This window comes from Thunnus thynnus, chromosome 8 (genome assembly GCF_963924715.1).
Source record: "Thunnus thynnus chromosome 8, fThuThy2.1, whole genome shotgun sequence".
Lineage (NCBI taxonomy): Eukaryota > Metazoa > Chordata > Actinopteri > Scombriformes > Scombridae > Thunnus > Thunnus thynnus.
Genome location: NC_089524.1, coordinates 26,124,569 through 26,151,732, shown reverse-complemented (window position 1 = coordinate 26,151,732; position 27,164 = coordinate 26,124,569). Strand labels below are relative to the sequence as shown.

At 38.3% G+C, this 27,164-nt stretch overlaps 1 protein-coding gene across 4 annotated transcripts; it reads left to right on the top strand.

Annotated features, from left to right (window-relative positions):
- The first annotated feature begins 393 nt into the window (after positions 1-393).
- On the top strand, positions 394-24,054 carry osbpl1a (oxysterol binding protein-like 1A). 4 transcript variants are annotated; one of them, XM_067597535.1, is made up of 29 exons: positions 394-762; positions 3,192-3,321; positions 3,395-3,480; positions 3,577-3,651; positions 3,806-3,917; positions 4,072-4,157; positions 4,632-4,776; positions 5,567-5,634; positions 5,735-5,779; positions 7,940-8,013; positions 8,268-8,331; positions 8,442-8,543; positions 9,505-9,630; positions 9,772-9,853; positions 10,181-10,287; positions 14,119-14,281; positions 15,539-15,716; positions 16,700-16,775; positions 17,755-17,889; positions 17,983-18,080; positions 18,224-18,406; positions 18,506-18,613; positions 18,855-18,944; positions 20,604-20,730; positions 21,021-21,128; positions 21,243-21,366; positions 21,454-21,544; positions 22,206-22,226; positions 22,721-24,054. In XM_067597535.1, exons 2-29 carry the CDS (start codon positions 3,198-3,200, stop codon positions 22,821-22,823), a joined length of 2,901 nt encoding a protein of 966 aa, XP_067453636.1. In that variant the 5' UTR covers positions 394-762; positions 3,192-3,197; the 3' UTR covers positions 22,824-24,054. The 4 variants fall into 4 exon arrangements, with proteins under 4 accessions (XP_067453636.1, XP_067453638.1, XP_067453637.1 ...); XM_067597536.1 differs by having other exon boundaries at positions 401-516; XM_067597537.1 differs by lacking the exon at positions 22,206-22,226.
- Positions 24,055-27,164: the final 3,110 nt, after the last annotated feature.

Sequence of the window (27,164 nt, the reverse complement as noted above, 5' to 3'; positions counted from 1 at the left end):
TTCAACTAAAGCGCTGATAGAAGCATAAAGAAACTATAAGCAATATATATCCATATCTGTGTGCTGCTATTGCAGATAATGTGTAATATATAATACATATTACATATATGAAATATAATCATATAATGTAATATAATGAAATATAATGCTTGTTTTGAGATCGCCTTGCGTGAAGCACTTTGTAACGCACGTGGGATTAGAAAAGTGGTCTATAAATTAAAATTATTATTATTATTAGCCTATTATTATTATTATTAGTAGTAGTAGTAGTAGTAGTAGTAGTGGTAGTAGTAGTAGTGGTAGTAGTAGTAGATTGGATTTTTTTTTAATTCCTCGTTTAAAATAACGGGTTGACCTTTTATTTTGAAAGGAACCACTCTGACGAGTTCCGCTGTGTGCGATCAGCTGACGTCAGTGTAAACAAAAAACAGAGGTGTGTGTGAGAGAGAGGGTGTCACAGACACAGCTGTATTTCGCCATCGATCAACGTAACGTAGATGGAGGACTATATATCGGGTGTGTATGTGTATGTGTGTGAGAGTGTAAGTAAGTGTGTGCGTGTGTGTGTGTGACGGTTTGATGTGTCGGTTGATGCGCCGCGGTGTCTGTGCTGCAGCAGAGCAGCAGGAAACGGCTCAGAGGGGCTTAAAACATCACATGCAGCTTCACAGAGGGCCTGTGTGAGAGCAGCTCTACACACTATTGCTGCTGCTGCTGCTGCTGCTGCGGGGTCTGACCTCTCAGGACTGGTCTGTTGAAGCAGTAAGTGTCTGTTTGTCACTGTGTGCTGATCATTAGCTGCTGCTGCTGCTCTATTATTCTAATGGCACATCAGCCTGTGTAATGTCACCTGGTCACAGCTGCTCCAGGCAGGAACCTGGCATCACAGATTTAACCTACAACTGTGAACAGTTTGGGCTTGACAGCACATCATGTTAGTTGTGTTTAATTAATTCATGTTTCCACACTGTTATGGGAACATTCATCATCATGTTTATCATGTTTACAATTGTTTAAAAGTTACAGGACAGCTTCACTAAGGCAAAAGTACCAATACATCAATGTAAAAGTACTCTATTACATTCAAAATTGCACTGAAATAGACGTACAGAAGTGCTATCAGAAGTAAAAGTACAGCTTCTGTATGATGTTACATTATTAGTGTTAATACTGATGGATCGATGCGTAAACAGGATTTACTGTTTTCGTTGGTCGAGGTGGACTAAGTTGAATTAAATCTAATTCATATACTGTTAGGTGGTTTAGTTCAGTGGTTCCCAACCTAGGGGTCGGGCCCCCTTCTAAGGGTGACCAGACCAATCTGAGGGGTCATGAAATGATTAATGGGGTAGAGAAGAAGAAGAAACAGTTCTGCCACACTAATTTGTATTCATTCTTTTTTGACTTCTCTCCAATCTTCACTTTTTTGAAATGATGTCAAACTGTTATTTAATTGAAACCATGTTGGAAGTTTAGAGGTGGAACGTCTCTGCCAATTGTTTTCTTGACTGGTCCATTAATCGTTCAGTCTATAGAATGTCAGGAAACAATGAAAAACGCACGTTACAACTTCCTGAGGCCCAACGTGACTTCTTCAATCAGCTTGTTTTATCAGACCATCAATTTTCTATCACATGACGAGGCAAACGAGCACATCCTTACAATAGAGAAACTGAAACAAGGGAATGTTTTTTTAGTTTGGTTTGAATAATTCCTTAAATGGTTATTATCAAAGCAGTTGCTGATTCATTTCCTGAACAATAGAATAATTAATTAAATGATTAAGCTACTAATTGTTTCAGCTCTAAAAAGGAATATACTCAAGAATAGTGTATACAGTAGATGTTGACAAACAACTTATATAGAATCCCTTAAATTTGGCTAATAAAGAATTGTGACCATCATACTCTCTGTACTGAGCGAGATGTTTTACAGTTGAAAAATAAACACGTCAGAGCTCTTTGGTGGACAAACTATGTAACAAACACACTGTTTCTGTATGAAAAACAATCATATATTTGGCTTATTGGCCGACACATATGCCAATATCAATATTTAAGCAATACGTCAATATCAACCACTACATCTGCCTCTATGATTAATCTGTCTAGCTCTAAAAATACAGTAACAGAGAGAAACATTAAGGCAAGATATCAGATTGAACATCATAATAAATGAATAAAATACAAATTAAAAAGGGATTTTTAATATTCATTATGGAAACATAAAAGAAAGCTGCGTGTATCCTGTTTTTGCTGTTACAACATACAGTATAGTTACAGTATGCAGAGGGATTTTTTGGAAGTGTTTAACTGAGATTGACACATACTGTGCAGTAGTACAAAGACAGGCTGAGTAACCGTTATTGTCACATGCTTTTCACTCCCAAGTAAAACCTGTTTGAGTGTCAGTAAAGTCTTTCTTCTCAACGCCTCGCAGACGTCAAAGTGGCAGCGTCAGATTTGTCCTCTCTTGTCGATGTGGTTCATTAATCCTTCCTATAGCCATGTGACATTCCAGAGCGTTGCATAAAGCACGCTTTCTCTTTTTTTGCCTCCACATACCAACGTTTTGATTGCAAACATAGAACGTCATGTGGGCTCAGGCTGTATAAAGGGGAAAGGGAGGACTTGTGTCCTTCCTGTAAGGCTGGTCTGGTGACTGCTGTCTTTTGTAATAATTCTAATTTCCTCCTTCTTCCCTTTGACAGTTGTTTTGATTTACTGTGTGACAAAGGAAACTTGTGACTTTTTCCACGTGTGTCCCTAACAACGAGAGATGATGTCGTGATTCAGCAATATGAGCCTATAAAGGTGCAAAGAGTCTCATTAAAGGGCCACACCAATGATTTTACACATAAAGTTCAGTTTACTCTGTGACGAGCTGTACAGTATAATGTCCTCTGTGGCTCTGGTCATAGTGATGTCATTAAGTGAGTGCCCTCACTTTATGGGACTGATAAACAAACATCACTGGAACGCAACTTTAACTGGGATACATGTTTTTGCTTCTGCATCAGTGTTTTGCTTGCAAGGTTTTCTTACAAAGAACTCAAACGTTGCCTGTTGAGAACAACAAATGCGCTCAGGTTTCTTTTCAGAGATTAACTGCACACACCCCTTTGAAAGCTTTTTGATTACATTTGAAACACAGAGATAAAAAGCTTCTTTCTTTGCTGTGCTCATCTACAGGGGTCCATGGAGGAGCTGGAGCCAGAGGAGCAGTTCCTGCACTGTGCCAGGAATGGAGATCTGCCGGGGATTCAGAGGCTCCTCATGTCCAAGATCAGGGAAGAGATGCAAATTAACATCAACTGCAAAGGTAGGTGATTAACACATGGGAATATTATCAGTCATATTGTCTCTGTGTAATGCAATATGTATTGTTTTCTCAGGTAAGAGTAAGTCTAACCTGGGATGGACGCCTCTTCATTTGGCCTGTTATTTTGGACACAAAGACGTAGTGGAGGAATTGCTTAAGGTAGGGTTTCTTTTCTTGAAAACATGAAGATTTTTAAATCCAGTCACACTGTAGGATGCATGTGGAACGTATTTGTGTTTTGTTACACACCTCCAGGCAGGGGCAGATGTCAACTTGCCCAATAACATCGGCGATACACCGCTGCACAAAGCCGCCTTCACAGGAAGAAAGGTACCTCAATGCATCATGAATTTTCCATTCAGACTCTGTTTCCTTCTACTCTTCTCTTCTTTTTGTTGATAGTATGATTTTGTGCATGTATTTATTCATCCATTCAGTCAATCAATAAATCAATCAATCAATCAATCAATCACGTATTGATCAGGAGGTTGTCATGCTGCTGCTGCACTATGATGCATGTGCTACTGTCATCAATGGGACAGCACAGATTCCCAAAGATGTCACTCAAAATGCAGAGATCAGAAGCATGTTAGAAGGTGAGAAAGCCATGTTGTCATCTAAGAAATATCATGCAAACACATATTTGTCTCCATTTTAATATTTATTCATACAAGTTTTATGTGTAATGTATACATTTTAAAATCGTCCAACATTTTTTCGCATAAAATCCCATCCTGTCACTGAAACCAGCGGCTGAGAGAACAGAGGAGAGGAAGCTGGAGGAGCAGCTTCTGGAAGCTGCACGAGAAGGAGACCTTTCAACTCTAACTCAGCTGGTTAGTGCCAGACACTGATATCTATCTTTAATGGTCCAAACATATGGAGATATGTTGTCAAACATGTACTTTAATGTCACATTTTGACCAATAATAATGTGGAATGAGTGTGCTGGGGAAAATAAGTGTTTGTGTGTTACATTCAGTTTATTTGTACCTGAACTCACAGTTATACTCTCAATTATCTTCACATATTCACGAGTCCAGACAAGTCTACAGTAGACCACACCTTTTGAATCTCAGTGACAACAAAAGTCATTTGGAAAAGCTCTGAAAAAACAGTCTTCAAACATACAAAATAAACACTGGCAGTAAAGTTTTGGAAGGTCATTGCAGCCTTAACTACTCCAGATCTTGTACAAAGAGTGAGAAATCAAAGAGTTTTGCTTCAGTTGTTCACAGTATAGGAAAGACCTGCAGAACATTTGGGGCCCAGCCAACCCATCTGTTCTTTGTCCTGTGTGTCTGCTGTAGCTCAGCAGGAAGAAGCCTCCAGATATAAACTGCACAGATCTGCTGGGTAACACCCCGCTGCACTGCGCAGCCTATCGAGGCCAGAGGCAGTCTGCCCTGAAGCTGATCAAGAGCGGAGCCAGCCCCAACATCAAGAACAAGAATGGTAAGACCTGACAGCCAGAGCTGGCAGTCATGAATGACTCCAGTCTTTAAAGCATATTCCCAATGATAGTCAATCCCGCATACAGAGAATACTCAGTAAATTACTGTCTGAAAATAGTGCCCAATAAATACACTATTTACTCCTCCTCCTTTGAGTAATGTTTCGAAAAACTACCATTGCCATCTGTTTTGTGAAAATAATGTGCCAATTTTAAATATTAAAGTACACATTTGTGACCTAGTTTTGAAGATTTGCGTCTTCAGTAGGAACAAACAGGTTTGGGGTAGGGAAGTTTGAAAGTATTAAGAGACACATCCTTGGTTTTACGTTTTTTAATAGGATGATCAGCAAGAAAGACGTAGAATAACACATTCCTTAACAAACCATACATCTCCACCATTCTCAAGTCCTGCTGCTGGTACCAAACTATATTCCCTCTGGTGACGAGTTAAAGACAATTTTAACGCACTTCACAATGTCCGTCTCCATTCCTTCGCCCAAATAAAAATAGCAAATGAATGAGTAATGCTGCATTTCTGCAGCAATTTACAAAGTTTAACTTCTGATTATTTTTTCCAAGCACAATGGTTATTTCTTTGACTCAAATGTAATTAAAAACAATGATTACATGAGAGGCACAAGATGGGGCTGGCTCAGACGTAAACTTTGATATTTATAACAGCTGGTATTAGCCTTTAAAAAACCTTCATTCAAGCAGTATTTTTGTCCTATATATGTGTATTCTGTTGTGCTAAAGCTCCTCTTGTCTTGTGTGTCTTGTAACTCACAGGCCAGACAGTGTTTGACCTGGCCAGTGATACAGCAATGAAGCAGGCGCTCGAAAGCAACGTTCATCGAGTGAGTGCCCAGCTGAGAGTCGGCTTCCTAAAGTTATCTTGATTTGTTCTATGATTTGTTTCTTTACTTTCTCCATGTTCCTCATCTGTGTCCTTTGCAGGGTATGACCCGCCATGTCAAGAAGTATGAGGGATTACTCTGGAAGGTAAAGTCTGGGAATCATTATCTATGGTGGCTGACAGAGCCCAATTCATCATAAATTGAGAAAATACGAGCAAATGGAGAAATTATACTCAACAATTTGACAACTCATATATTGGATTTAGAAAGTCTGCTGCAAATATAGAAAACTCAAACAAACTCAAACACACTGCAATATATTCAACAGCATATAGTGTGGTTATAGCATTGGCTGTTGATCAGCGGTGTGTTCTGCCGGCTAAAATAAGCAAAATGGTTGTTTAGTTGGTCGATTAAAAATAGTTGCAGATTATTTTTCTGTCAATTGACTAATTGATTAATTTAAAGCCATAAAACTTTAACATTTAAAGTAAATAATTATTGAGGCTGCGTATTGTATTGTATGTTACATTAAAGGATATGACTGGCAATTTTCTTTGATTCTCAAAAATTGATAAAAACACGTCAATGAGCCGTAAGTCAAGAGGTTGTGATGTTGTGATATGTAGCACGACAAGCTAGCGAAGCTCGTAAACAGAACTGTGCTTTGCTATCTTGTTGTGCTTCAACAACATCTTGTATTGTAAATTTCTCAAAGAACTTCAGAAGAAAGTCAAGAAGTTGTGCACAACAAGCTAGGAAAGCAGTGTCAGCACTGTCTGCCTCACAAGGAACTACTCAAGACTGAGAACGTGATCGCTGTTATTCATCTTTAGAGCCGTTTCTAATCAAAACTACATGGCCGTAATGTTTGTGGAGGAAGAACATGTTACCCAGTGCGACGCTGTGGCTCACAGACGTGTTTTTAATAGTTTTTAGACAACAGAGGTCTTGGCACAAAGGAATAACATAGAAGTTTTTGGACAATAATGGAGGTCTTTGGATACACATACAATACTCATAGGATCAATTTATTTTTCATTTGGGTCTGAATATGAGATTTGTAGAAATATAGAAAATTGCCAGCCATGTCCTTTAAAGAATGGGATACAGTAAATGGAATGAATGAATGAATTTGTTGTTATTGTACAGTATGGCTAATTTTGAGGGCCTTTCCATGTTTAATTAGGACATTTGTTATCACATTTAATATTGCATGTTAGCTTAATTACTTTCTTTTTGTTGTTTGTCTCAGGCCTTGTTCATTAGGTAATTTAATTATTAAGTTTAATTATTCAATAAACATTGGGACAATGATGTGTCAGTGACCTGCAACATGATCTCAGGCAGCACAATGAGGATGTCACATCAACAACGCATGTTACTACAGGCTTCACTGAGATACTGCAGGAGGGCTATTGTGCAAAAAGTCAAGAGTGAAGAATAATTTGTACAAACTGTTAAACATACTGAAACGTTTGTACAGATTATTCTTTAGTGATCTGTGGCGTTTTGTCATAGCACACATTTGACTTGTCATAGTGAGAACAGTTGTTGTAACTAATAAGTTTCATTAATGTTATTAGTTACACCAGTGCTCATGTCAAAATGTCTGCACTGAAAGAGGAATATAGCTACATTTGCTTCTGAGTCGGATTTGGATTTGTTGACATTCATACTACTGGCTAGCTAAAGCTGGTGATAACTATTGTTTTTAACAACAAATGTCATTTCTACACTGAATTACCTATGGTTGTATGATGTAGTGATGCAGTTTTTGTGCATGAAATTAGCATTAAATTAGGAGTGAATTACCTTGAATGAGAGAGAGACTTTGGCTGATGTAATGCCTTTGCAATTCAGACGTTCCTGTATTACTTATATCAAGTCGAATATCTGAGATTTCAGAAAAATATGAAACTCCCAGATATAATTGCCACTTGGATATTGATATGTGTGCTATTTAAAAGTCAGAGACTTGCAGCTTATGGCAGCTTCCATTTGATATGATTACAGCATTGGGACACCCTAAAAATTGACTTCATTTTTACTACCTGCTGAGCCAGTCAGTCAAACCCACACATAGCTCCGCTCCCTTGTGTCATTTGCAGCTTTTCTATTTTTGCAATGTGTCTCTAAATGCAGCACAAGAGTTGTCAAATTGGTGAATATGTTTCCAATTTGCTGTGTTTTCTCAAGTTTCCGTGCTTTCTCTCAGCCTCCATAAAAACCAGAAAAGACTGAACAATAATAGAAATCACTGAAAATCAGACAGCTGATTCTTCTCTTGCACATCATCCCACAGAGCTCCAGATTCTTTGGCTGGCGCTCCTACTGGGTCGTCCTTCAAGACGGGGTTTTGTCCTGGTACTCAAAACAGTAGGTGGCACCTCTATCTTTGGCTGTGCTCATTGAATCAGAAATGTCAAATTCTTAGCAACAGATAAATGGAAGTACTGCGCCCTAAGGTGCTGGAGGTGACAGATAAACGAGTTAAGAATAGAAGAAGGACTCTTCTATTTCTAAGGATATACTGTACTGAAAATGTGTCACCTGTCTTCAAGAATAAGCTTTCAGCCATCAAAAGAAAAAACCTCAGGAAACTATCACCTATCTTTATCTCTCATATGAAGGTCTGATGCAGCTGCCAATGTCAGTAGGCAAGGCTGTAAGTCCCTCACACACGCTCACTGTTTGGTAAGCCAAGATTTAAGAATTACTGTCCATCTCTTTTTTTAACTGCTTTGTTGAATTTGTGTGATAGCAACTTTTGCACAAGGGAATGTTTTTTATGTTCTCATTTCCAGATCCGAGCCAAAGATAACTGCTTTTTTACCCTAAAGTGCTTCGATGACAGTGTGCATCACTTCAAAGTATCACCTAAAAATGACCCAGAGACAATGAGACAAGTATGTCATTTCTCCTCTAAATGTAGTCTCAGAAACTCTTCTAAAAGATCAATTTGTTATCTTGTGACCTTAGAGCTGACTTTTCTGTCTGCCTTTTTTTATTCACCTGACGCTATTCTTTGGAAAATTATTAACTACTGAAAGCATTAATGGCCCTCAATATTTTGAAAAGTAAATGTTGTATCTCTATTCTCTCTCTACTTTTGGGTTTCATTCTGTAAGGTTTCACCTGCAAAACACAAATCAGTGCCCAAAAAAAAAGGAGCTCAGAAGATCATGAAATTTTGCTCAGTCTAAAGTTGTTTGAACTTAGTGAAAAGCTGATTTTTCCCATTAGCTTACACACTACACAGCTAGCTTGCTAAGGTTAATTAGACAACGTTTGTTCAGCAGTGACTCTATTTACCGCAACTACTTTAGAGAAGCAATAAAGGCCAAATTTTAATATGTCGTAATCTGAGATAACATCAGGTTTCTAGCTGTGAGTTGCAAGGAAAAATATCAGCACATTAGAAGCAAAACTGTTTCGGGGTTTTTCAATGTTTTGAATTGCATTGTTAGTATGTCGGTAAAAATGTATGAAGCATATTGTCAGTTCAAATCTGTCTCTGAAAATCTGTGATGTTAATCTTAATGCTTTCACGTCTACATTTAAAACATGTTAGCTAAATTGTCGTCTGTTCCCAAGTCTTTTATCAGAAGTCATAATAATGAATACATTGATTTTATGTTTTAAAACAAAGAAAGGCTTAATAGTCAACTTTTTACAAGATAATTGCTTTTGGTTATGATTTAGTTGATAGCTAATTTCTGTCAAGGATGTGAAAACTTTAAACCTCAATATGTCAAAATCACTCAAATCGTAGATAAACAGAATTCCAAGGTCATGATCTGTTAAACAAATCAGTAACACGTTTGGTTTTCATCATGAACTAAAGAAAAATCTGTTATTGTCTTCCAGGCATGGCTGGACGCACTGGAGGAGCACTCAGCCTACAGCACACACTACTGCTCCCAAGAGCAGGGCAGCGAGGAGGAGGAGGAAGAGGAAGTGATGTCACTAGGGGAACTAACAGATTCACTACAGGTGGCTTTAAACAAAGAAATCCATAATTAGCATTTCAGCATAATGATCTTTAGTGTTATCACTGGATTTGGAATCCCCCGGTCCTCCCACCCTGTGTTGTTTTTGTTTATCAGCGGTCTCCTCTTATCTCTCTTAAACCAGGCAGCAGAGGCCAGCCAGAAGAAACTGGAGAAGGAGGTGGCAGCTTTCCTGTCCATGCTGAAAAATGACGGGCTATCAGAAAGTAAAAGCATTACATTGTATTTTATATTGTAATATACCTAATATAAACCATTCAAGAGTGGAAATGTAAATCTCATGATTAAAATTACAAGCATCATCAAGCAGATTAAAAATCCTCCTAATTAAGAGTCTGCACCATCTGTTTCTGTCATCTGAGGTTTGCTGTGCTTGTAGCTTTTCTGAGAGCACAGAGAAAAAAAACACAACCACATGAATTTTGCATTAGCTTCAATATGTCCCTTCTGCTTCTTAATCAGCTCATTTGACTTTTTCATGTCACTCACTGTTTCGAGCAAATGGTCCCTTGTTAATATGTCGGTTCCCCCAGGGTTTCCGTCCACCATACTGGAGAAAATGCAGGAAATCGGTGACTTGTCCAGCAAGACCAGTTCCAGCCTCAGTGTCTGTCTGAGCCTCTTGTCCAGACAGGAAGGGGTAAGTGTCATCTTCCCCTGGACACATTTGTGTCTGTTTGAACGCCTATTGGCAGCTCTGTGTCAGGTTTTTGTCTGTTTTGCTATTGATTATCAGCATATATATTATAGTTATGTATATTATAGTTTCATAGATTGATATGTCAGTTCACCTAAATCATAAAAACGTATGTTTTGGTATTATTTGGAGAGATTCACCTCTGAAACTTCTGCTGCCAACCCAAAACAATAGAGATGAATGGGATTTTATTGGGATTTCAACAACATTTTAAAAGCTCTAGAGGACTTTGTTTCTGCTGAGACGCATTAATGTTGAGTTTTTCTAGTGTAACTGTCTGTGTGGCCTCTGTAGTTACGACAAGGACCAAGTAAGAAGATTGGTTCTTTTGTGATTTGGATGAACTAACCACTTCTAAAAATGCAGACAAGAAATACCGTAATCAACAGGATCTTTACTGTCTGTGACCCTTCAGATATATAGTGGTGGGGTTTTTTTTAGATTGATATGTAAAAACAAAACACATTTCATAAGAAAATGTCAACACTATTCACACCTCCTTATGAGAGCAGCTCAGTTGAGTGCAGTGATTACAAGCTGTCAGATGGGTTTTCTTTGTATGTGATTCAATGGATTTGATTATAATAGCAGGATTCAGTAGACAGATTACATCCCTCCAGGGTAAAAAAATGATGGCACCACTGATAGTTCACAATAAGTGCCAACCTTGTACAGCAATGCTGTAATAATATAAAACTTTATTTATATAGCACTTAACCAAACACAGTGTTTACATGGCGATTCACTTGAGGGGCTTCACATAATGAAGTCTGTTTCCAGAGTTCAATGATGAAGCTTGTGCCTGCCTGAGGATGTGTTGCTTGTCACTGTGTGTAAACTCATGAATGGCTTTTAAACCTAAAGATTGTAGTATTTCAGATGGATACTGACCCTGGAATGCACTCAATAGCTATCACGGTGTGAACAGTATGGAAAAATCTCTTGATAGTAGACAGATGTATATCGTCTCATGGTATATATTGCTTGCCACTGCTTTTTAGGGCTGAAACTAACAAATATTTTTATTTATTATTATTAATTAATGCCATTATAATTTCTTAAAACTCAAGGTGATGTCTTCAAATGTCTTGTATTGTCTGATCTACAGTCCAAAATCCAAAGATATTCAGTTTACTATGTACGACACAGAAAAGTTTCAGATTCTCACATTTGAGAAGCCACAACCACTGAATATTTAACATTTTTTCTTAAAAATGGCTAAAATGATTATCCAATTATCAAAATAGTTGCTGATTAATTCTGTCGATCGACTAATCATTACAGTTCTAGTGCTGAATTTTCCGTACATACTGTATGTGGATTCGTTCTTTGTGTGTAAGCACAGTGGGATTGAAGGAAACCCAGAGTCGGAGACATTCAACAGGGAACAGGAAATGTAGGGAGATGGTTTGTGTGAAGACCTGTGTGGGGGAAACATTTGTGTTCCCCAGGTCGTTCTGTGGTCATTTTCTATCCTGGGAGCAGTAGATCATGACCTGTCTATTTCAGAGCGGTTCATCTCTCTGTCTACTGAGGATGGCTGGAGTAAGCAGCTGTCTTAATAAGGCTGGCTGTATCCTATGGCAACCAAGGTCAGGTGGAGATATGCTGTGCTTTGCACAGACTGGTCTCCTCGTAGAATCAATACTGACCTATGTACAGACTATGTGACTTCAGTTAACGTTAGTCAGCATAGTGTCTTGTTTATAGTTCAATAACCAATAGAGGCATAGATGTGTGAAAAATAACTTTATTTGGAGGTAGTAAGGGGAAGGATTTGGTGAAGGGTTTAAATACTCTTGTCTAGAAGTAGACTGCAGTATTAAGTGGCATTGCACAGTGTTTCACTTGTACTGTAACTCTGTTCTCCTCGATCGAGCTTCAATAAATGTTCCTGCGTAAGACTTTCCGGTCCCCTGACAAGTTCCTCACTTTGGTTTAACCAGCTCTACATCAAATCCTTGACAGGCTGATAAACTAACAATTGTCTGAATAAGTCTGTGTTTGCTGCAGCTAAATTTAGAGCAACATGCACTGATGATGCATGAAATTGACTGGTTATATCAAAGAGGGCATATCTGATTTTCATCATTATCATAATTATAATCTCAATTTTGAAGGCTATGACGTGAAATTTAGCATACCAACACTAAAGATCTAAGAGTAAGAGTGCCCTTTAAAATTTTTATTAAGCATAATGGCCAAAAAATTATTAATTTGCTTCACTTGCTGAAACAGATAGTCAGTCTACTCCCTGCTGATTGTTTAAATTGATGCGTAGCAGTGCTGCTGCTTTTGATGAACCACGGTGTTTGAATGCACACTTGAGTTGTTGAACATGTAAATCTAGGTGTGTTCACCTTCACATGATAATGCACAGATTAATTATTTTCATACATGCCATTCTGCCCGACGTCTGTCATTTCCTGCATCTAAAACAACAGATCTGCATACTAACATGGACGTCCAGTGAATAGTAAGAGCCCGAAGCCTTAACCAGAATGATAAAAAAATCAGTTGCTGTTGGCAAAAAGTATCAGTCTCAGTCATGCTGTCTTGTTTTTTCCTCCCACTCCCGCTCACTAACACACACTCCATCTCTTAAACACGAGAGTTGAATTTCTCTGTGATCTTTAGAAGAGACAACGCTGCTGGTGCGCCCAGAGGCTGCCGGAAACCATTTGAATGTTCTCAGTTTAACAGGCAGTCCAGCGCTTTCAGGGTTTACACCTGTCTTGGGCCTTGATCGCTCAGCATGCCATAAAAGGCTGCACAGAATCTCATAGCTCCCCATGAATAGGCCTGATCTCAATAGGAATAACTGGAACATACGCACAGTATCTCTGAATGAAGCAGCGGGGCCTGTGTTCATTTTCCTGCAAAGGAAAGATACTCAATCACTTGCAGCTCCTGCAGCACTGCTTTGCACTTTTGCACCACCTGTGGAGGGGTCAAGCAGCAGGAATTTCCTCTGTGAAGTTCAGTATAGTGCTGTGATGGTGAGTGATACGTAGTGTGTCATTATACAGCACTTTCTCCTCTCTTCACCTTGCCTGCTCAGGTCCTGGTTACCATCTTATGGATGATGATTTACCATCAATTCTCCCTATCTTTTTTCTTTGACAGTTAAAAGTAAAACACTGTGTCCTTTGTGGGCTCTAACTTTGTGTTTACACATCATCACGCTAGTCCGACTATCAATGGAAACGGTGGAGTAAGATTTTTTGGAAAGGTGCAGCTGAAAAATGAGCACATCCTTATATTATCAACACTAATGTCTCGTCTAAAAGGGAGGTTTGGCTAATGGTTTATATCTGTGTGCATTACCGTCATTTGATCGCCTCACCTCCTCGGGAATCAAGTTCTCCAGCAGGTCATTTGAGACGGCAGCGTCAAGGCAGCTGTCCTCCATTACAGATAAACATGGCTCATACCTCTCAGCTCCAGCTCTCTCTCTCTCTCTCTCTGTGGGTCAGATAATGAGAGGACAGTGCAGAGGGGAGGATCAGTCAGTCAACATGCTTCTTATTTGCAGACCCACTGCCATCACAGCTGGTCTGATAGTCACGCACAGTTTCCTACTGTTTACAGTCAGAGTTGGAATAAAATTTTAATCATGAGTTCACATATTTGTCTTCAGTTAGTGGTTATCAAATGTTTAAGATAGAATTCATGTTGGTTTGTATGTTTCTATGAGTGATTAGTCTGTTTTTTTGTGTGTGTGTGTGTGTTTGTGTGTGTGTGTGTGTTTGTGTTTGTGTGTGGCGAGCTCAGGTGCGCAGTCTGAAATTGGAGCTGGAGGTAGAGAAGAATAAGATCCTCTCCGAAGCACTGCAGACTCTCGCCACGGAGCACCACGAACTTGAGCAATCCGTCGTCAAAGGATCTTCACCGCGAAGTGCCCTCAGCGAGGATGAGTTCCACGACGCCGTGTCTGGTGAGTTGACAAGTTATCAAACACGCACAGGAGATTGCAGGAGATTCTGTGACAAGCTCCCACTCACACTCGGTGCTCTGTCATTCACCTCTAGGACGCTGGAATACTTTTTCCCGCTGGTGAATGTCTTTGGTATGTTTTTGCCGCTCCTCAAGCGTGACGTAAGCTCAAGTGTTGCCTGGTTGTGCTGAAATAACTTGAAGCCTTTTCAACGTGATTGAGTGTTTTTGGTGTGAAAGACCTGCATGGTGTAGTGACATTAAAAATGGGCCTGGATGATCAAAAAAGGCTACAAAACAGAAAACTTTGCAGGAATTTGTGCTTCATTTTTATCTCTTTATATTTAAACCTTATTGGTAGCGACAAAACCTTTTATCTAATTTGATGCTAATGTCTTTGCACCTTCGATGAAAAGAAGTTAACCTGTCAGGGCTGAATAAATGGAAACTGGATGAGACATCTGCATTCATTGTTGCTGAGCATGACTGTGAATGTTTTTTTGTCAATCAGAACATAACTAAAAAAAGAAGAAAGTATTTATGAAATCTTATTTAGGATACTTCATATAAATAAAATCAAATAACATTTTAATGTAATTCTAAAAAAGCAGAAGTGTGATATTCTTTTTGTTCTTCTTTAACGAATATGAAACACATCATGAATATGATAATGATTGTTCAGTTACTGAGCTGTTATTGTATTGTTATTAGAGCCTGATTGATACTGGATTAATGAGGCTGATATTGATAATTGAGAGTTAAAAAAATCAGATAACCTTTTTTTTTTACATAACCATAACATACACAAACGTTTTTGATAAGAATTTCTTAAATTTGTTTTATTTTATTTGAGTACTTTTTTTTTTTTTAATTGGGACATTTTACAGTTGAAAAATAAACCTGTCAGTGCTCTTCAAATTCTAATTTATCAAACCTAGTTTGGCATTTCTGTTCTTCAATTCTTCAGTTCTTCAATTTCTTGTTACAAATCACCCCAGCTGATTTGTGGGTCTGGCACCAATGATGCATGTGTTGACACACTTTACTATCAGACTATAAAAGATATCCACAAGTACTGGTAAAGTTAGTTTTATTATATTCCTCTTTGTATAAACACAATTTGACTTTAACAGTTGATTTTTACCCCTTTCTTCTACTACCAATTTAAAAAGTATACTGAGGTGTGTTCACCTTTTTATTTTGAATCAATCTTTGAAAACATTTGAAAAAATCATTTCTATGTGTCCGTCTCCATCAGAATCGGACTCAGAGCTCTCCGTGAGCGGCTTTGAGACGGTGGCCAGCCATTCCTTTGAGGAGGACGAGGAAGGCTCTGTCATGTTAAGCAGCCATTGCAGCAGCCCCGCCAGCATGTTGGAGGAGGATCACCATGGCGACAAAGACGTGACTCAACCCAATGGGATCACAAAGCATAGGTCAGCGGTGCTGTATGCCCCCACGGTTTCCTCAATGGGCCGCTGAACCCCAGTGCTTTTATCCACCTCTCATCAAAAGATGAACAAATCCAACAAAGAGCCCGTCTCCTTATATCCAACTGTTATTGTTGCTTTTCTTTTCCTGCTGTAATATATCCTTGATACTAGTATCCATCTGTGATATTCCCCAACCTGCTCTGAGAGTTGTCTGTGTTCTTAAAGATCTTTGTTTTAATTTTTATGCTCCCATCAGCTCTTTACACTTCACAGTGTGAATAATTTAGAGTCAAGGCCAGCTTGGTAAAGGGAAGAGAAAGAGTTGTATTGAAAGGACTGAGCTCTGTGTTGGAGTTGTTAAATATTGATAAGGTCACAGTGCAATGCAATAATCAGTCTGCAGTATGATCCAATGTTGACTAATTTCTCCAGGCAGCCTTTGAAGTGCTGTTCAGACTATTTGGATGGATTATGAATGTAATTTTTATATTAACTCATTATTTTTTACATGGCTTATATGCTATTTTCTTGTGATTTAAGATACATTATCCAAACTCCACTCTGTAAAACTCATAAAGATAGTTTGACCTGACTGGTCCTTCATATCTATAAGACTTACAAGAAATAAGTGCTGCTGATGGATTATTCTGAGGCTGCAGACTACCTTTGACACTGGTGTTGATTGTCTCTCTGGGCTTTGTTCCAGTATGTCACATAGTGCATTACAGGCTTTGTTGACTATAATCACTTGAATAAGATGATGCCTGCTGCTATTATACATCTGGTATATTTATTCTAATGAAATGTGACTATTTTTAGAGCACAAGCACAAAGTCAATCTTCAAATCCTCAATGAATGTAACTACTGTTGTACAGATTCATTCTGCATTTTTAATCATCAAATAAATTAAATCAATCAATCAATCAGTGCATCATACAAACCCTTTAGAGGTAATATAACTGTATCAATATGTGTGTTATTTTAGGACCAGCTTACCTGCACCAATGTTTTCAAGAAATGACTTCAGTATTTGGAGTATCCTGAGGAACTGCATTGGGATGGTGAGAATGATGGTCATATGTAGTTTTTATTAGCCACATTAGCGGCTAATAAAAAACTTTGGCTCTAGAGTCGCAATATCATTGAGTCGTTTTACCACTTTGGTCCAGACTGACTTTGGTCAACAACTACTAGGTGGATTATGAAATTTTGTACAGACGTTCATGGTCCCCAGAAGATCCTAAGAATCTTAAATATCTTAGAGACCCCCTGACTCTAGCAACTTTAGTGCCACAACAATTGTTCTTGGATTGCCATTAAATTGGGAACAAATTTTCATAGAGCCCAAAATCCTTGTGATCCTTGTCAAAATCCTTGTCTTTCTTATCCTCTAGCGCCACCTGAAGTTGAAATTTGATGTTTTGAGTAAAATGTCTTGACAAGTATTGGATGGGTTTCCATTAAATTTGACTTTCATGTCTGCCAAGGGTGAATTGTAATAACTTTGGTGAACTCTTAGCTTGTCATCTAACACTGTGATCAGGTCAATATTTTATTATATACACCTGCAAAATTAATGACATTCTCATCAGCCTCAGCTTACTTTGTGTGTAGCTGCTAATTAGCAAATGCTAGCATAGTAATATACTATAGTAAGGCAGTGGACATGGTTCACGCACATGATCATACGTGAACATGTTAGCATGCTGACATTGTCATTTAACTCAAAGCACAGTTTTGCCTCAGCACAGCCTCAACTATTCTGTATTTCCAGATTAGGTTATGAAAGAGTTCAAAGCACCATAATCCTGATGTGGAATGTCAAGAGCTTTCTAGTCATTAATCTTATATTTGAAGATTATATTTTCTTTGTTTCTTTTGGCTTTGAAAAGGATACAATACTAGAGCAGCAGGTTTGAAGAGCAAAATTCTCTTTTGACACTTAACCTACCTTTTCATAGGGATCACTGTGTAAAGTTACTGTGTTTTCTTTCTGTAATTGAAATATCGCCCGTCACTTCCTCCTCATGTCTCTTTCAGGAACTCTCCAAGATTACAATGCCAGTGATTTTCAACGAGCCGCTCAGCTTTTTACAGCGTCTGACCGAGTACATGGAGCACACGTACCTCATCCACCAGGCTAACACCTCCTCAGACTCTATTGACAGGATGAAGGTACTGCACTCTTTAACATTTTATCTGGATTATGCCATTGTGTTTGAGTTTAGTGCGTATGATTTAGAGTGTGTGTTTATCTGCTGTTGGCAGTGTGTGGCTGCGTTTGCGGTGTCTGCTGTGGCCTCCCAGTGGGAGCGGACAGGTAAACCCTTCAACCCTCTGCTGGGAGAAACCTATGAACTGGTTAGGTAAGTGGTTTAGACAGCACATGTTCAACACTGATAATATACTCAAATAATGACTTGAATTGACTAAACATACATCAAAACTGTGTGCTTTTCTGTCTCTAACAATCCCACTTTGATTCTTGCTGTCTCCTCCGTTGTCCCAGAGAGGATCTGGGCTTCAGGCTCATATCAGAGCAGGTGAGTCACCATCCTCCAGTCAGCGCCTTTCATGCTGAGGGCCTGGAGCAAGACTTCGTGTTTCATGGATCCATCTACCCCAAACTCAAGTTCTGGGGCAAGAGTGTGGAAGCTGAGCCGAAAGGCATCATCACGCTGGAGCTGCCCAAGTAAGACCTTCTTCTTTTATCCTCTTCATGAGTGTTCTATAGACTTTTGTCACACATTACCATTTTACATTCTCCTTAAGTCACTGTTTTGCTCTCCAGGTACAATGAAGCCTACACATGGACAAATCCTACATGTTGTGTTCACAACATAATTGTGGGCCAGCTGTGGATTGAACAGTATGGAAATGTGGAGATATTCAACCACAGGTAAGACAACTAATTATAGATTTAATAGTCTGTGAGTAAAATGTTTGAATGGACATATCTAAAGATCATAGATTAAAGCATTGCATGTTAATCAAATAGAACAAGTCTGACAATGTTGAAATGCTTTGAGGAAGTTAAATGTCAAATAGAGGAAAATGGATAGACTGAATGAGGAAGTTTTGTATGATTCAGCAAACAGAGAGTGAGAGGATGTTATGCTGTTTTTTCCTGTTTTGCCCAGAACTGGTGAGAGGTGCTGCCTGAATTTCAAACCATGTGGCCTTTTCGGCAAAGAACTGCACAAGGTTGAAGGGTATATTCTGGATAAAAGGTACAGTTTACACCAATGCATAATGTTCAGAAATTATTAAAAAGAGTAGTTTGCTCTCTTGTTGAGAGTTAGATGAAAGGATTGATATCACTCTCATATCTGTCCATTAATTACAAGGCTACTGCCAGCAGCTAGATAATAAAGCTAATTAACACACTATATCTTGTTTGGTTAATCTATACAAAAACCAAAATGTAAAAAATGACAAGTTGTGGTCTTTTTTTTGGGGGGGGGGGGGGGTTAGACTAGCTGTTTCTCCTTATTTCCAGTCCTTTTGCGAAGCTAAGCCAACTAACTACTGGCGGTTAACCGCTTACAACTGACAGATATAAGTGGTTAGTCTGCAAGAGTTGTATTGGTTTTCTCATCTTACTCATCTTGGCAAGAAAGCAAATATAAGTGTATATCCCAACATGTCAAACCACTGATATTCCTATAAATAACAAGTAGTCTTTGGTACAATCACTGTTTTAGTCTTTAAAGCTGAAGGAAATAGTCATGGTGACATTGGATGACAACTAAAGTTACTTCTGTCCTGCCAACATTCATTCACATATCAAACACTGGATCATTCATCACTGTTAATACTTTCTGCATATTGCAACATACCATTAGGAAGCCATCAGTGTCAGAATATATATGTTTTCCTTAGTGTAAGTTGGGATGACAGACTTCACAACATACAGTTAATTTATCTGGCTGATGCCAAATTTAACTTTTTTTTCAACATAATCATCCTTAATTCTCCCATATTTAAGAGGAAATATGATTGACTAAGCTGTTGTCTTAATATACTTCATTTATAAATCAGACCTACAGGTTAGCCGGGGTGATTGGGAGCACATTACTAACTTTAAGTGTGACAGCAGAATTGATTACAACATCAAATCATTATGCAAATTATTAATTAAGATTTCACCCAGTTGCTAATTCATTGCTAACAAAACCAGCTCTTGAGGGACGTGGGCTTTGGTGCAAAATGATATTTAAAACACACAACACTGAGAGGAAAAGCAGCAAACATGTCACTGAGGCAGATGAAGTAAGAAAAATAAACAAAGAGCAGATAGTTACATCAGAGATGGAGGTCAAACAGTTTCACAACACATCATTGCCGGTGACTCGACATAAATGACTCGACAAGTCTACAAGTAGTGTGTATGAACACATGAATAACACCACATATGCAACAACACATGATAACCCTAACCCTAACCCCCACACAGGGAGATACAGTATTTAGATATACAACACACAAAAATGACAAAGAGAAGCTATGTAGCAACAAAAAATGCTGATAACAAACAGAGAGATTAGAAAATCCTGTTTGTTAACTCTGTGTGGGGTCTGATGTTGCGACTGTGAGTCTTGCAAAACTTTTTTTTTTTTTTCTTACTGAGAATGTTTAATTTATGTGAAGTCATATGTGCTTATTTTGATTTTTGCAGCTTTTGTTAGCCATCTTTACTGATGCACCAGGAGGTTTTTATCTGTTAAAGCTCTGTAGCTAAAACTGACTGAAAACATTATTGAGCATTTGTGCCTGAGGACATTTGTGTGTGTGTGTGTGTGTGTGTGTGTGTGTGTGTGTGTGTGTGTGTGTGTGTGTGTGTGTGTGTGTGTGTGCATGCGCGCACATGTGTTTTGTTTTTTCCACAGCAAAAAGAAGCTGTGTGCTCTCTATGGGAAGTGGACAGAGTGCCTGTATGTAGTCGATTCTGCTGCCCTCGAGGCGCATAAAAAAAATGACAAGAAAGGGGCAGAAGAGAAAAAAGGCAGCAAACCGGTATGAACCATCACATACTAAACGACAGGGGATCAGGGGATATGATGATTCATGATGTGAATAATGCAGCATGATGACTGAGTTGATAGAAAATATCATCTTTTTTGAAATATAATTGAAATATAACGACTAACTATGGCTGTCAAATAAATGTAGTGGAGTAAAAAGTACAATATTTCCCTCTGAGAGGATGTGCTTAGTTACTTTTCACATCAACAAACTCAATATAATGGACTGTAATAATGATTAATAAGTATACTTGTCTGTTTGTCACTCCGGCTGATGTTCAGGGTTGCAGTGAGGAGGATGTTCCCTCTCCAGCTGCAGACACCGTGGAGATGATTCCTGGCAGCCAGCTGCTGTGGAGAATCGCACCCAGACCGGCCAACTCTACCCAGGTCAGACTGTTTGATGTACACTATACGCTTTCATTAGAGCATAGTTTCAAAATCAGGATGTTTTCTGTGTTGTGTTATATGTGAAAATGTAACGTTATCTTCACCTCATTGCAGATGTACAGCTTTACATCATTTGCAATGCAGCTGAACGAGCTGCATAAGGAGATGGAGGGAATCATTCCTCAGACAGACTGCAGGCTGAGACCGGACATACGAGCCATGGAGAACGGTGACATCGGTAAAGACTGTTAGTAACATACTGAAAATGAAAAAAAAAAAAAAACCTCTCACTGCAGTCTAAAACTTCTTATTCTGATTCAAATAGACATCGCCAGTGAGGAGAAAAAAAGACTTGAGGAAAAACAGAGAGCTTCTCGCAAAAGCCGCTCCAAATCCGATGAGGAGTGGAAGACGAGGTGAGGTCGTTAGTGAGAGTGGACGACTCATAGTGTCCTCCTCTCTAAACTGCTTTATTCAACAGGCCTTCATGCAATCAACCAATGTATGCAATTTGGAAGTTTTAATTGAACTAAATGAAATTGTGATTTTATTTTTACTGAAAGAGCCAACCAATGCCAGGCAATACAAAGACAACAGCCTTCATTATTGTGTAAAACAAAGCAATAACTGATATTTGGTATTGAACATTGTCAATTCAGATTATCCTCTGTTTAATCTGCTGACATCAACAGGCATTCATGTAACTCACATTTACTTTATATGGAGTTTTCATTGAGGCTTAATCCAGTTTCTGTCTGTAAAGGAATAGTTTAACATTTTGGGAAATACGCCTATTTGCTTTTTTGCTAAGAGTTAGATGAAAAGGTTGATACCACTCTCATGTCTGTATGCCAAATATATAGCTAGAACCAGGAGACATTTAGCTTAGCTTAGCACAAAGACTGGAAACAGGGAAACAATAACTGTGGCAAAATCTACTTTTAGTCTTCGCTGCTGCAGGTTTCTCATCTCTTTCCATACAGGTTCATACTTTGTTGCTCTAAAACACTAAAGCTTAATCTCCATTTTCTCTGTACTTGTCTTTTTTTTCTGTTGCATCCTCGCTTTGATGTTAAGGAGTCCTGCCCTTGGCCCAAGGTTAGAGCTGACTGATGTGCCTGAAATGTGTGATGTGATCATGTGACCATGTACTCTCCCTGTTCCCAAACCCTTCTTTTTTCTCTACAATGAAATCTTATCTTTGACTGTGTCCCTGCCTCTGTTAAGCAGAATCATAGATGAATCACAGAATCACAGTTTGGAGACGATGTGATTAATCATGAATCTGCTCTCCCTTTCACCAGCATGGCAGCTCCACTTGGTGGCACTTGATGGAATAACTCAAACACCACAAGAGTCCTCTCCCCAAATAATTTCCTTCCCTGCTTTTATGCAGCAAACATAACACAATCCAAAGTTCATTTAAATTAAAAGCAAACAACCAAAATTGTCAACTACCATGCAAATTACCCAATAACCTCCTCATATAGCATGCCTGACCTTCCTTAATTGTATGAGTTATGATTTGCTGTGTCATCCTGGTTTGATGGGAGTTCCTGCTGATTGCCGACATGTCTTTGCTGTGTTTTTAGGTGGTTTCAGCAGGGGCCAAACCCCCACACCAGCTCCCAGGACTGGCTCTTTTCTGGTGGATATTGGGACAGGAAATACAGCCACCTGCCTGACATTTACTAACGGACATTTCCTGCTCAGAGAAATTTGCTCCGTACAGTTTCCCTGTCAGAGAAGCTGCGTTTTGTTTTTTATGGAACAGCTACAGAATCTACAAGCAATATGCAAACAGTCTACTTAAACTGTGTGGCCTTAATCTCCTTCATGATGGTAAAACTGTGCATCAAGCAAACAATCAATATTTAAAAGTTATGAAATGTAAAGTTGTTTGACAATGCTTTGAAATATAGCATTGAGACCAGATTGTTTCTGTTCATAATGGACTTTAAGCCCAGTGGAGAGATGCATAAAACAGGGGTTGGTGGTTTTAGTGTCCGTCTGTCTTGTTTTAAATGTTCATAATAGTGTTTTGACTCTAAATGTATATCTGTATATATACTTTACACTCTCAACCGTCAGTGACCTCATCATGTCATTCACATTTCCTCTGGACTCCTGCTCGTTTTGAACAAGTTAAACTCACAACGACCACAGGCACTCAGTTAATATGAAGTTGTTGTGGATGTCAGTCATTTCTCCTCATGTATTTTGCCTATTGAAAAGTGAGGCTTACAAAACATACAGTATATTTTCTATATTAACATTATACTTACTTATTACTTTAAGAACTGACAAGCACTAGATTTGATGTTTTTATCATCTACTGAATCGTGTCTGTTGAACTCTAAAAAGGTTTGATAATATTTTTGCTGGAAATCTGAAAAAAACAAAAAAAACAAAACTGTATTATACAACCTGTCAGACAGCTTAACCAAGTTGATTGGGAGTAATAAGGTCACATGATGTAGAAATTATTGCATTTTAAAGTGTTTTGTCTTCATATAAAGCATTGGAAGTATTTTATTGTAAACCTAAATAAAACACTTAAGTGTATTCATGTATGTTTTTACCATGTCTATGAAGCATGCCAGAGATGCAAGAATTTCAGAGGAACCTGAAAATAAAATGTAATGTGAGCTAATAGTTTGTGTAACGACGTGATCCGGCTCACAATCTGGAGGCTAGAAAGATGAGTGTGAACCAGTGGATTCCCTTTTTTCCTCCCACTTATAAAATATGGATTTTGAAGTTGCGTTATTGCAGCAAAGCTCTTCAAAACAATGTATAAAAAAGGTCCTGATTGCTGACTTTGCATGTAAAACATAAGTTCTTTTCCCAAAATATAGCACCTAAGAGATGACCCTTCGTATGTGTACCAATGATTTGTAACGCTAGTAAATTACTTCAAATCTTTCATGCTTTCTTGTGCAGTTAGAAGCAATGTATTTGAAGGAGGCTGTAATCTCTGATCAGGGGACAATAGCCAGAGTTAAATGTGAAACTGTGGTGAAATGTTAGCATTTTCAGTGTCTGAGAGAAATATGAAAACCCAAAGGAACAGAGAGACAGAGTATTAGAGTATTTCTGTACTCTGTTTGGTTTTTCTAAGGCAAATGAGGAGAATGGAAAATAAAATATATCACATTCAGTTATCCATTAGACAAAAAGGACAAGAAAGACATATGAAAAGGGTTGAAAATTCAATTGGGACTAGTTGTGAGGCAAAATAATTAGAGACACATCCCCACCCCTCCTTTTTTTTAACACTTTGTAAATGCAGTTTTGCTGTTATATGGTGAAAAATAGAAGGTTTAGCTAACGTTACACGCTAATATGACCAGATAATGAGTAAGGTAAACATACTGTAGAGCAATGGACACAAGTTGTTAGTTAATAAGACAACTTAAAGGGGATTGTTGTCAGTGAACTAACACGCGGTATAATATTTATGATTTAAGATGTTTAATATTCCTCTCCTGTGTACTGAAACTAAGCTGCCTGGAACAATGACGTGTTTACCAGGTGTGAGCCTGTGCTGGCTACTAGCCTGGCCTGCACACAGCTCGCACAGTGTAGAAAAGCACAACAGAACAACATTTATTTTTGTTATCATCAAATGTGTGACCAAACTATAAATTATTTAACAGACATACCTGTTTATGCATCTTAACTGGATTTTGTTCATAATCTTGTATTGAATATTAACTGGAAGTTGTGTTCACTCATTTGAAGTGTGTTGTCTTAGTATGCTTATGTCTTGTATATTTATTGTTGTAACAATGTTCATGCTGCTCTCTTGAAAAAGAGATTTTAATCTCAATGAGATGTTTTACCAGGTTGAACATGAACCACATATTGTGCTGGTGGTATTTCTAATTTTTTTTCCTTTGCAGTTAGTAAAATAGTCACCTGAGGTGGAAAATTAGAAATCTGAAACCAGTTCTGGTGTGTGCCATCACCCTGGTGAGTAATATTACCCCACCAGACTACAACCCACAGCATCACTCTCTCAGGCTGCTTACAGTTTGTGATCACTCTCTGCTCAATATTTATTGATTACTCTCTTAGTGCAGAAAGGGTGGGCTGAGTGCACACTGAACAGAAGACTGATCTGATTGTTGTTCTCCTTTAAATGCTTGGTAATATATGATAAAGTAGTCAGACGTCTTTTAGCTGACAGACAAGACTAATTATAATTCAAGTTAATATGACTAACTATTGTAGTTGCCTTGTGTGTATGTTTTATTCATTATTGTGTTCAGGGTCACAGAAGACTGGAGCTTTCACCATTACGCATTCAACAAGGAAAGATACACCTCGGAAGGTCATCAGTATATCGCAGAGTAAACATAGATGGACTCTCACCTGTGGAGCCCCGACTCAGGGGGCTGTAAAAAAAAACACAGGGTATAAAAGTTAAACCTGGCTATACTTTTGCCACAACGCAATGCTACATCATCTGTCAAGGCGCTGCACTGGCAACTCTAATATGTGCAAGAACACATTCCAGGTCGATTACTTTGTCATGTTTACGCCATATTTCTACAGTTGACTTTACAATTGTCGCATTGAAAGAGGATTGTTGCTGTGATAAATTTCCAGAGTTGTAAAATCTAATATTATAAACCGCTGTGCAGTGGTTTGGTGTCTCATATACCTTCAAACTCAAGGATCCATAACTCAAACCAGCCTTCTTGGATCATATTTCACCTGGTCACAGGTATATTATCTGTGTGCCATCACAGATGATGTGCTGCTTTATGATGAGGTGATGAGATGACTCTAAGGGAGATGACAGACATTTGTGCAATCTATGCAGACTTACTGTCAAGTGACACGTAAACCCAACATTGTTGCCACACCAGAGATAAGAGCTTCCTCTGCTACCACATACAGAGAGAAAAACGCTGGCAGCAGAGTAGGACAGACTGAACACATTTCATCAGGTTAAGCACTCCATCTCTTGGTCAGAAGTAGAACAGCAGATTGAATATTATTCCTATTAAAAGAGTTGTAACTGTGAGCATGTCATGCTCTGATGCTGTTGTAAGGCTGGTACGATGAGGTAGGTGTGTGCATGCATGCAGTATGTATCTGTGTATGTTAAGCAGTGGGATGAAAACTGTCTATTTAATATTGTGCTAAAAAATAAATTGTTATTTATAGTAATAGTTATTTGTCACATGATGCTAATAAATACCTTCATGCCTCAGCATGTTGTTTTAAAGTTATTTTTTGGACATCTTAAATCCAAACCCATCAAACAGATTTTATGTCATGTTACCTAAATTTTTATGACAATTAAATACATTTTTATTTTGTGTGCAGTAATTTAAAGGATATACAGAATCTGTGCATCATAAGACCCATTACAATTAATGAAACAATAACTGGCCTCCATTTTGATTCTATTTTGGGGACATCTAGAAGTTACCGATTATATGACTCATCATCCTTAGCCCATAATCTGTGATAAACTGTGTTTTTTAATTTGGTGATGGAGCAACTGAAAAGTAATTTTGTTCTTCCACGATTTAAATTGATTATGATAATTGTATTGGTTGATTAAGAAGAAACTACAGGCTCCCATGTCTCTAAAAGACAAGAGCCTTGTTGTTTGGTATTAACAAAGGTGGAAGTAAAAATAAACCAGGTGTATTTTTACTGCATTTCATTCTGCTCTGCATGGTTTGGTCAGTGAAAAGAACAGGTATGCAGCAGATACACAGGAGTATGAAGAAATGATAGATGTCAGAAGGCCTTCAATAATTCAGTCTCGGCTGCTGAGGTCCCATAATTGAAGAGATGTTACCAGGCGGCTTTCCTGTGTGAACATGTCATACAGAAACATGTAATATGTCAGTGTGTACAGTATGTTTAACTGGATTACCTAAGTAACTTAATTATATTGTTGATCACAGAATACTTAAAAATGACTTTGTGACAATTTTCATGCTGTCCTTTGCAAAAAATATTGCAGAATAAAACACATCATGTAAGATCAAATAATATTCAAATGTAAGA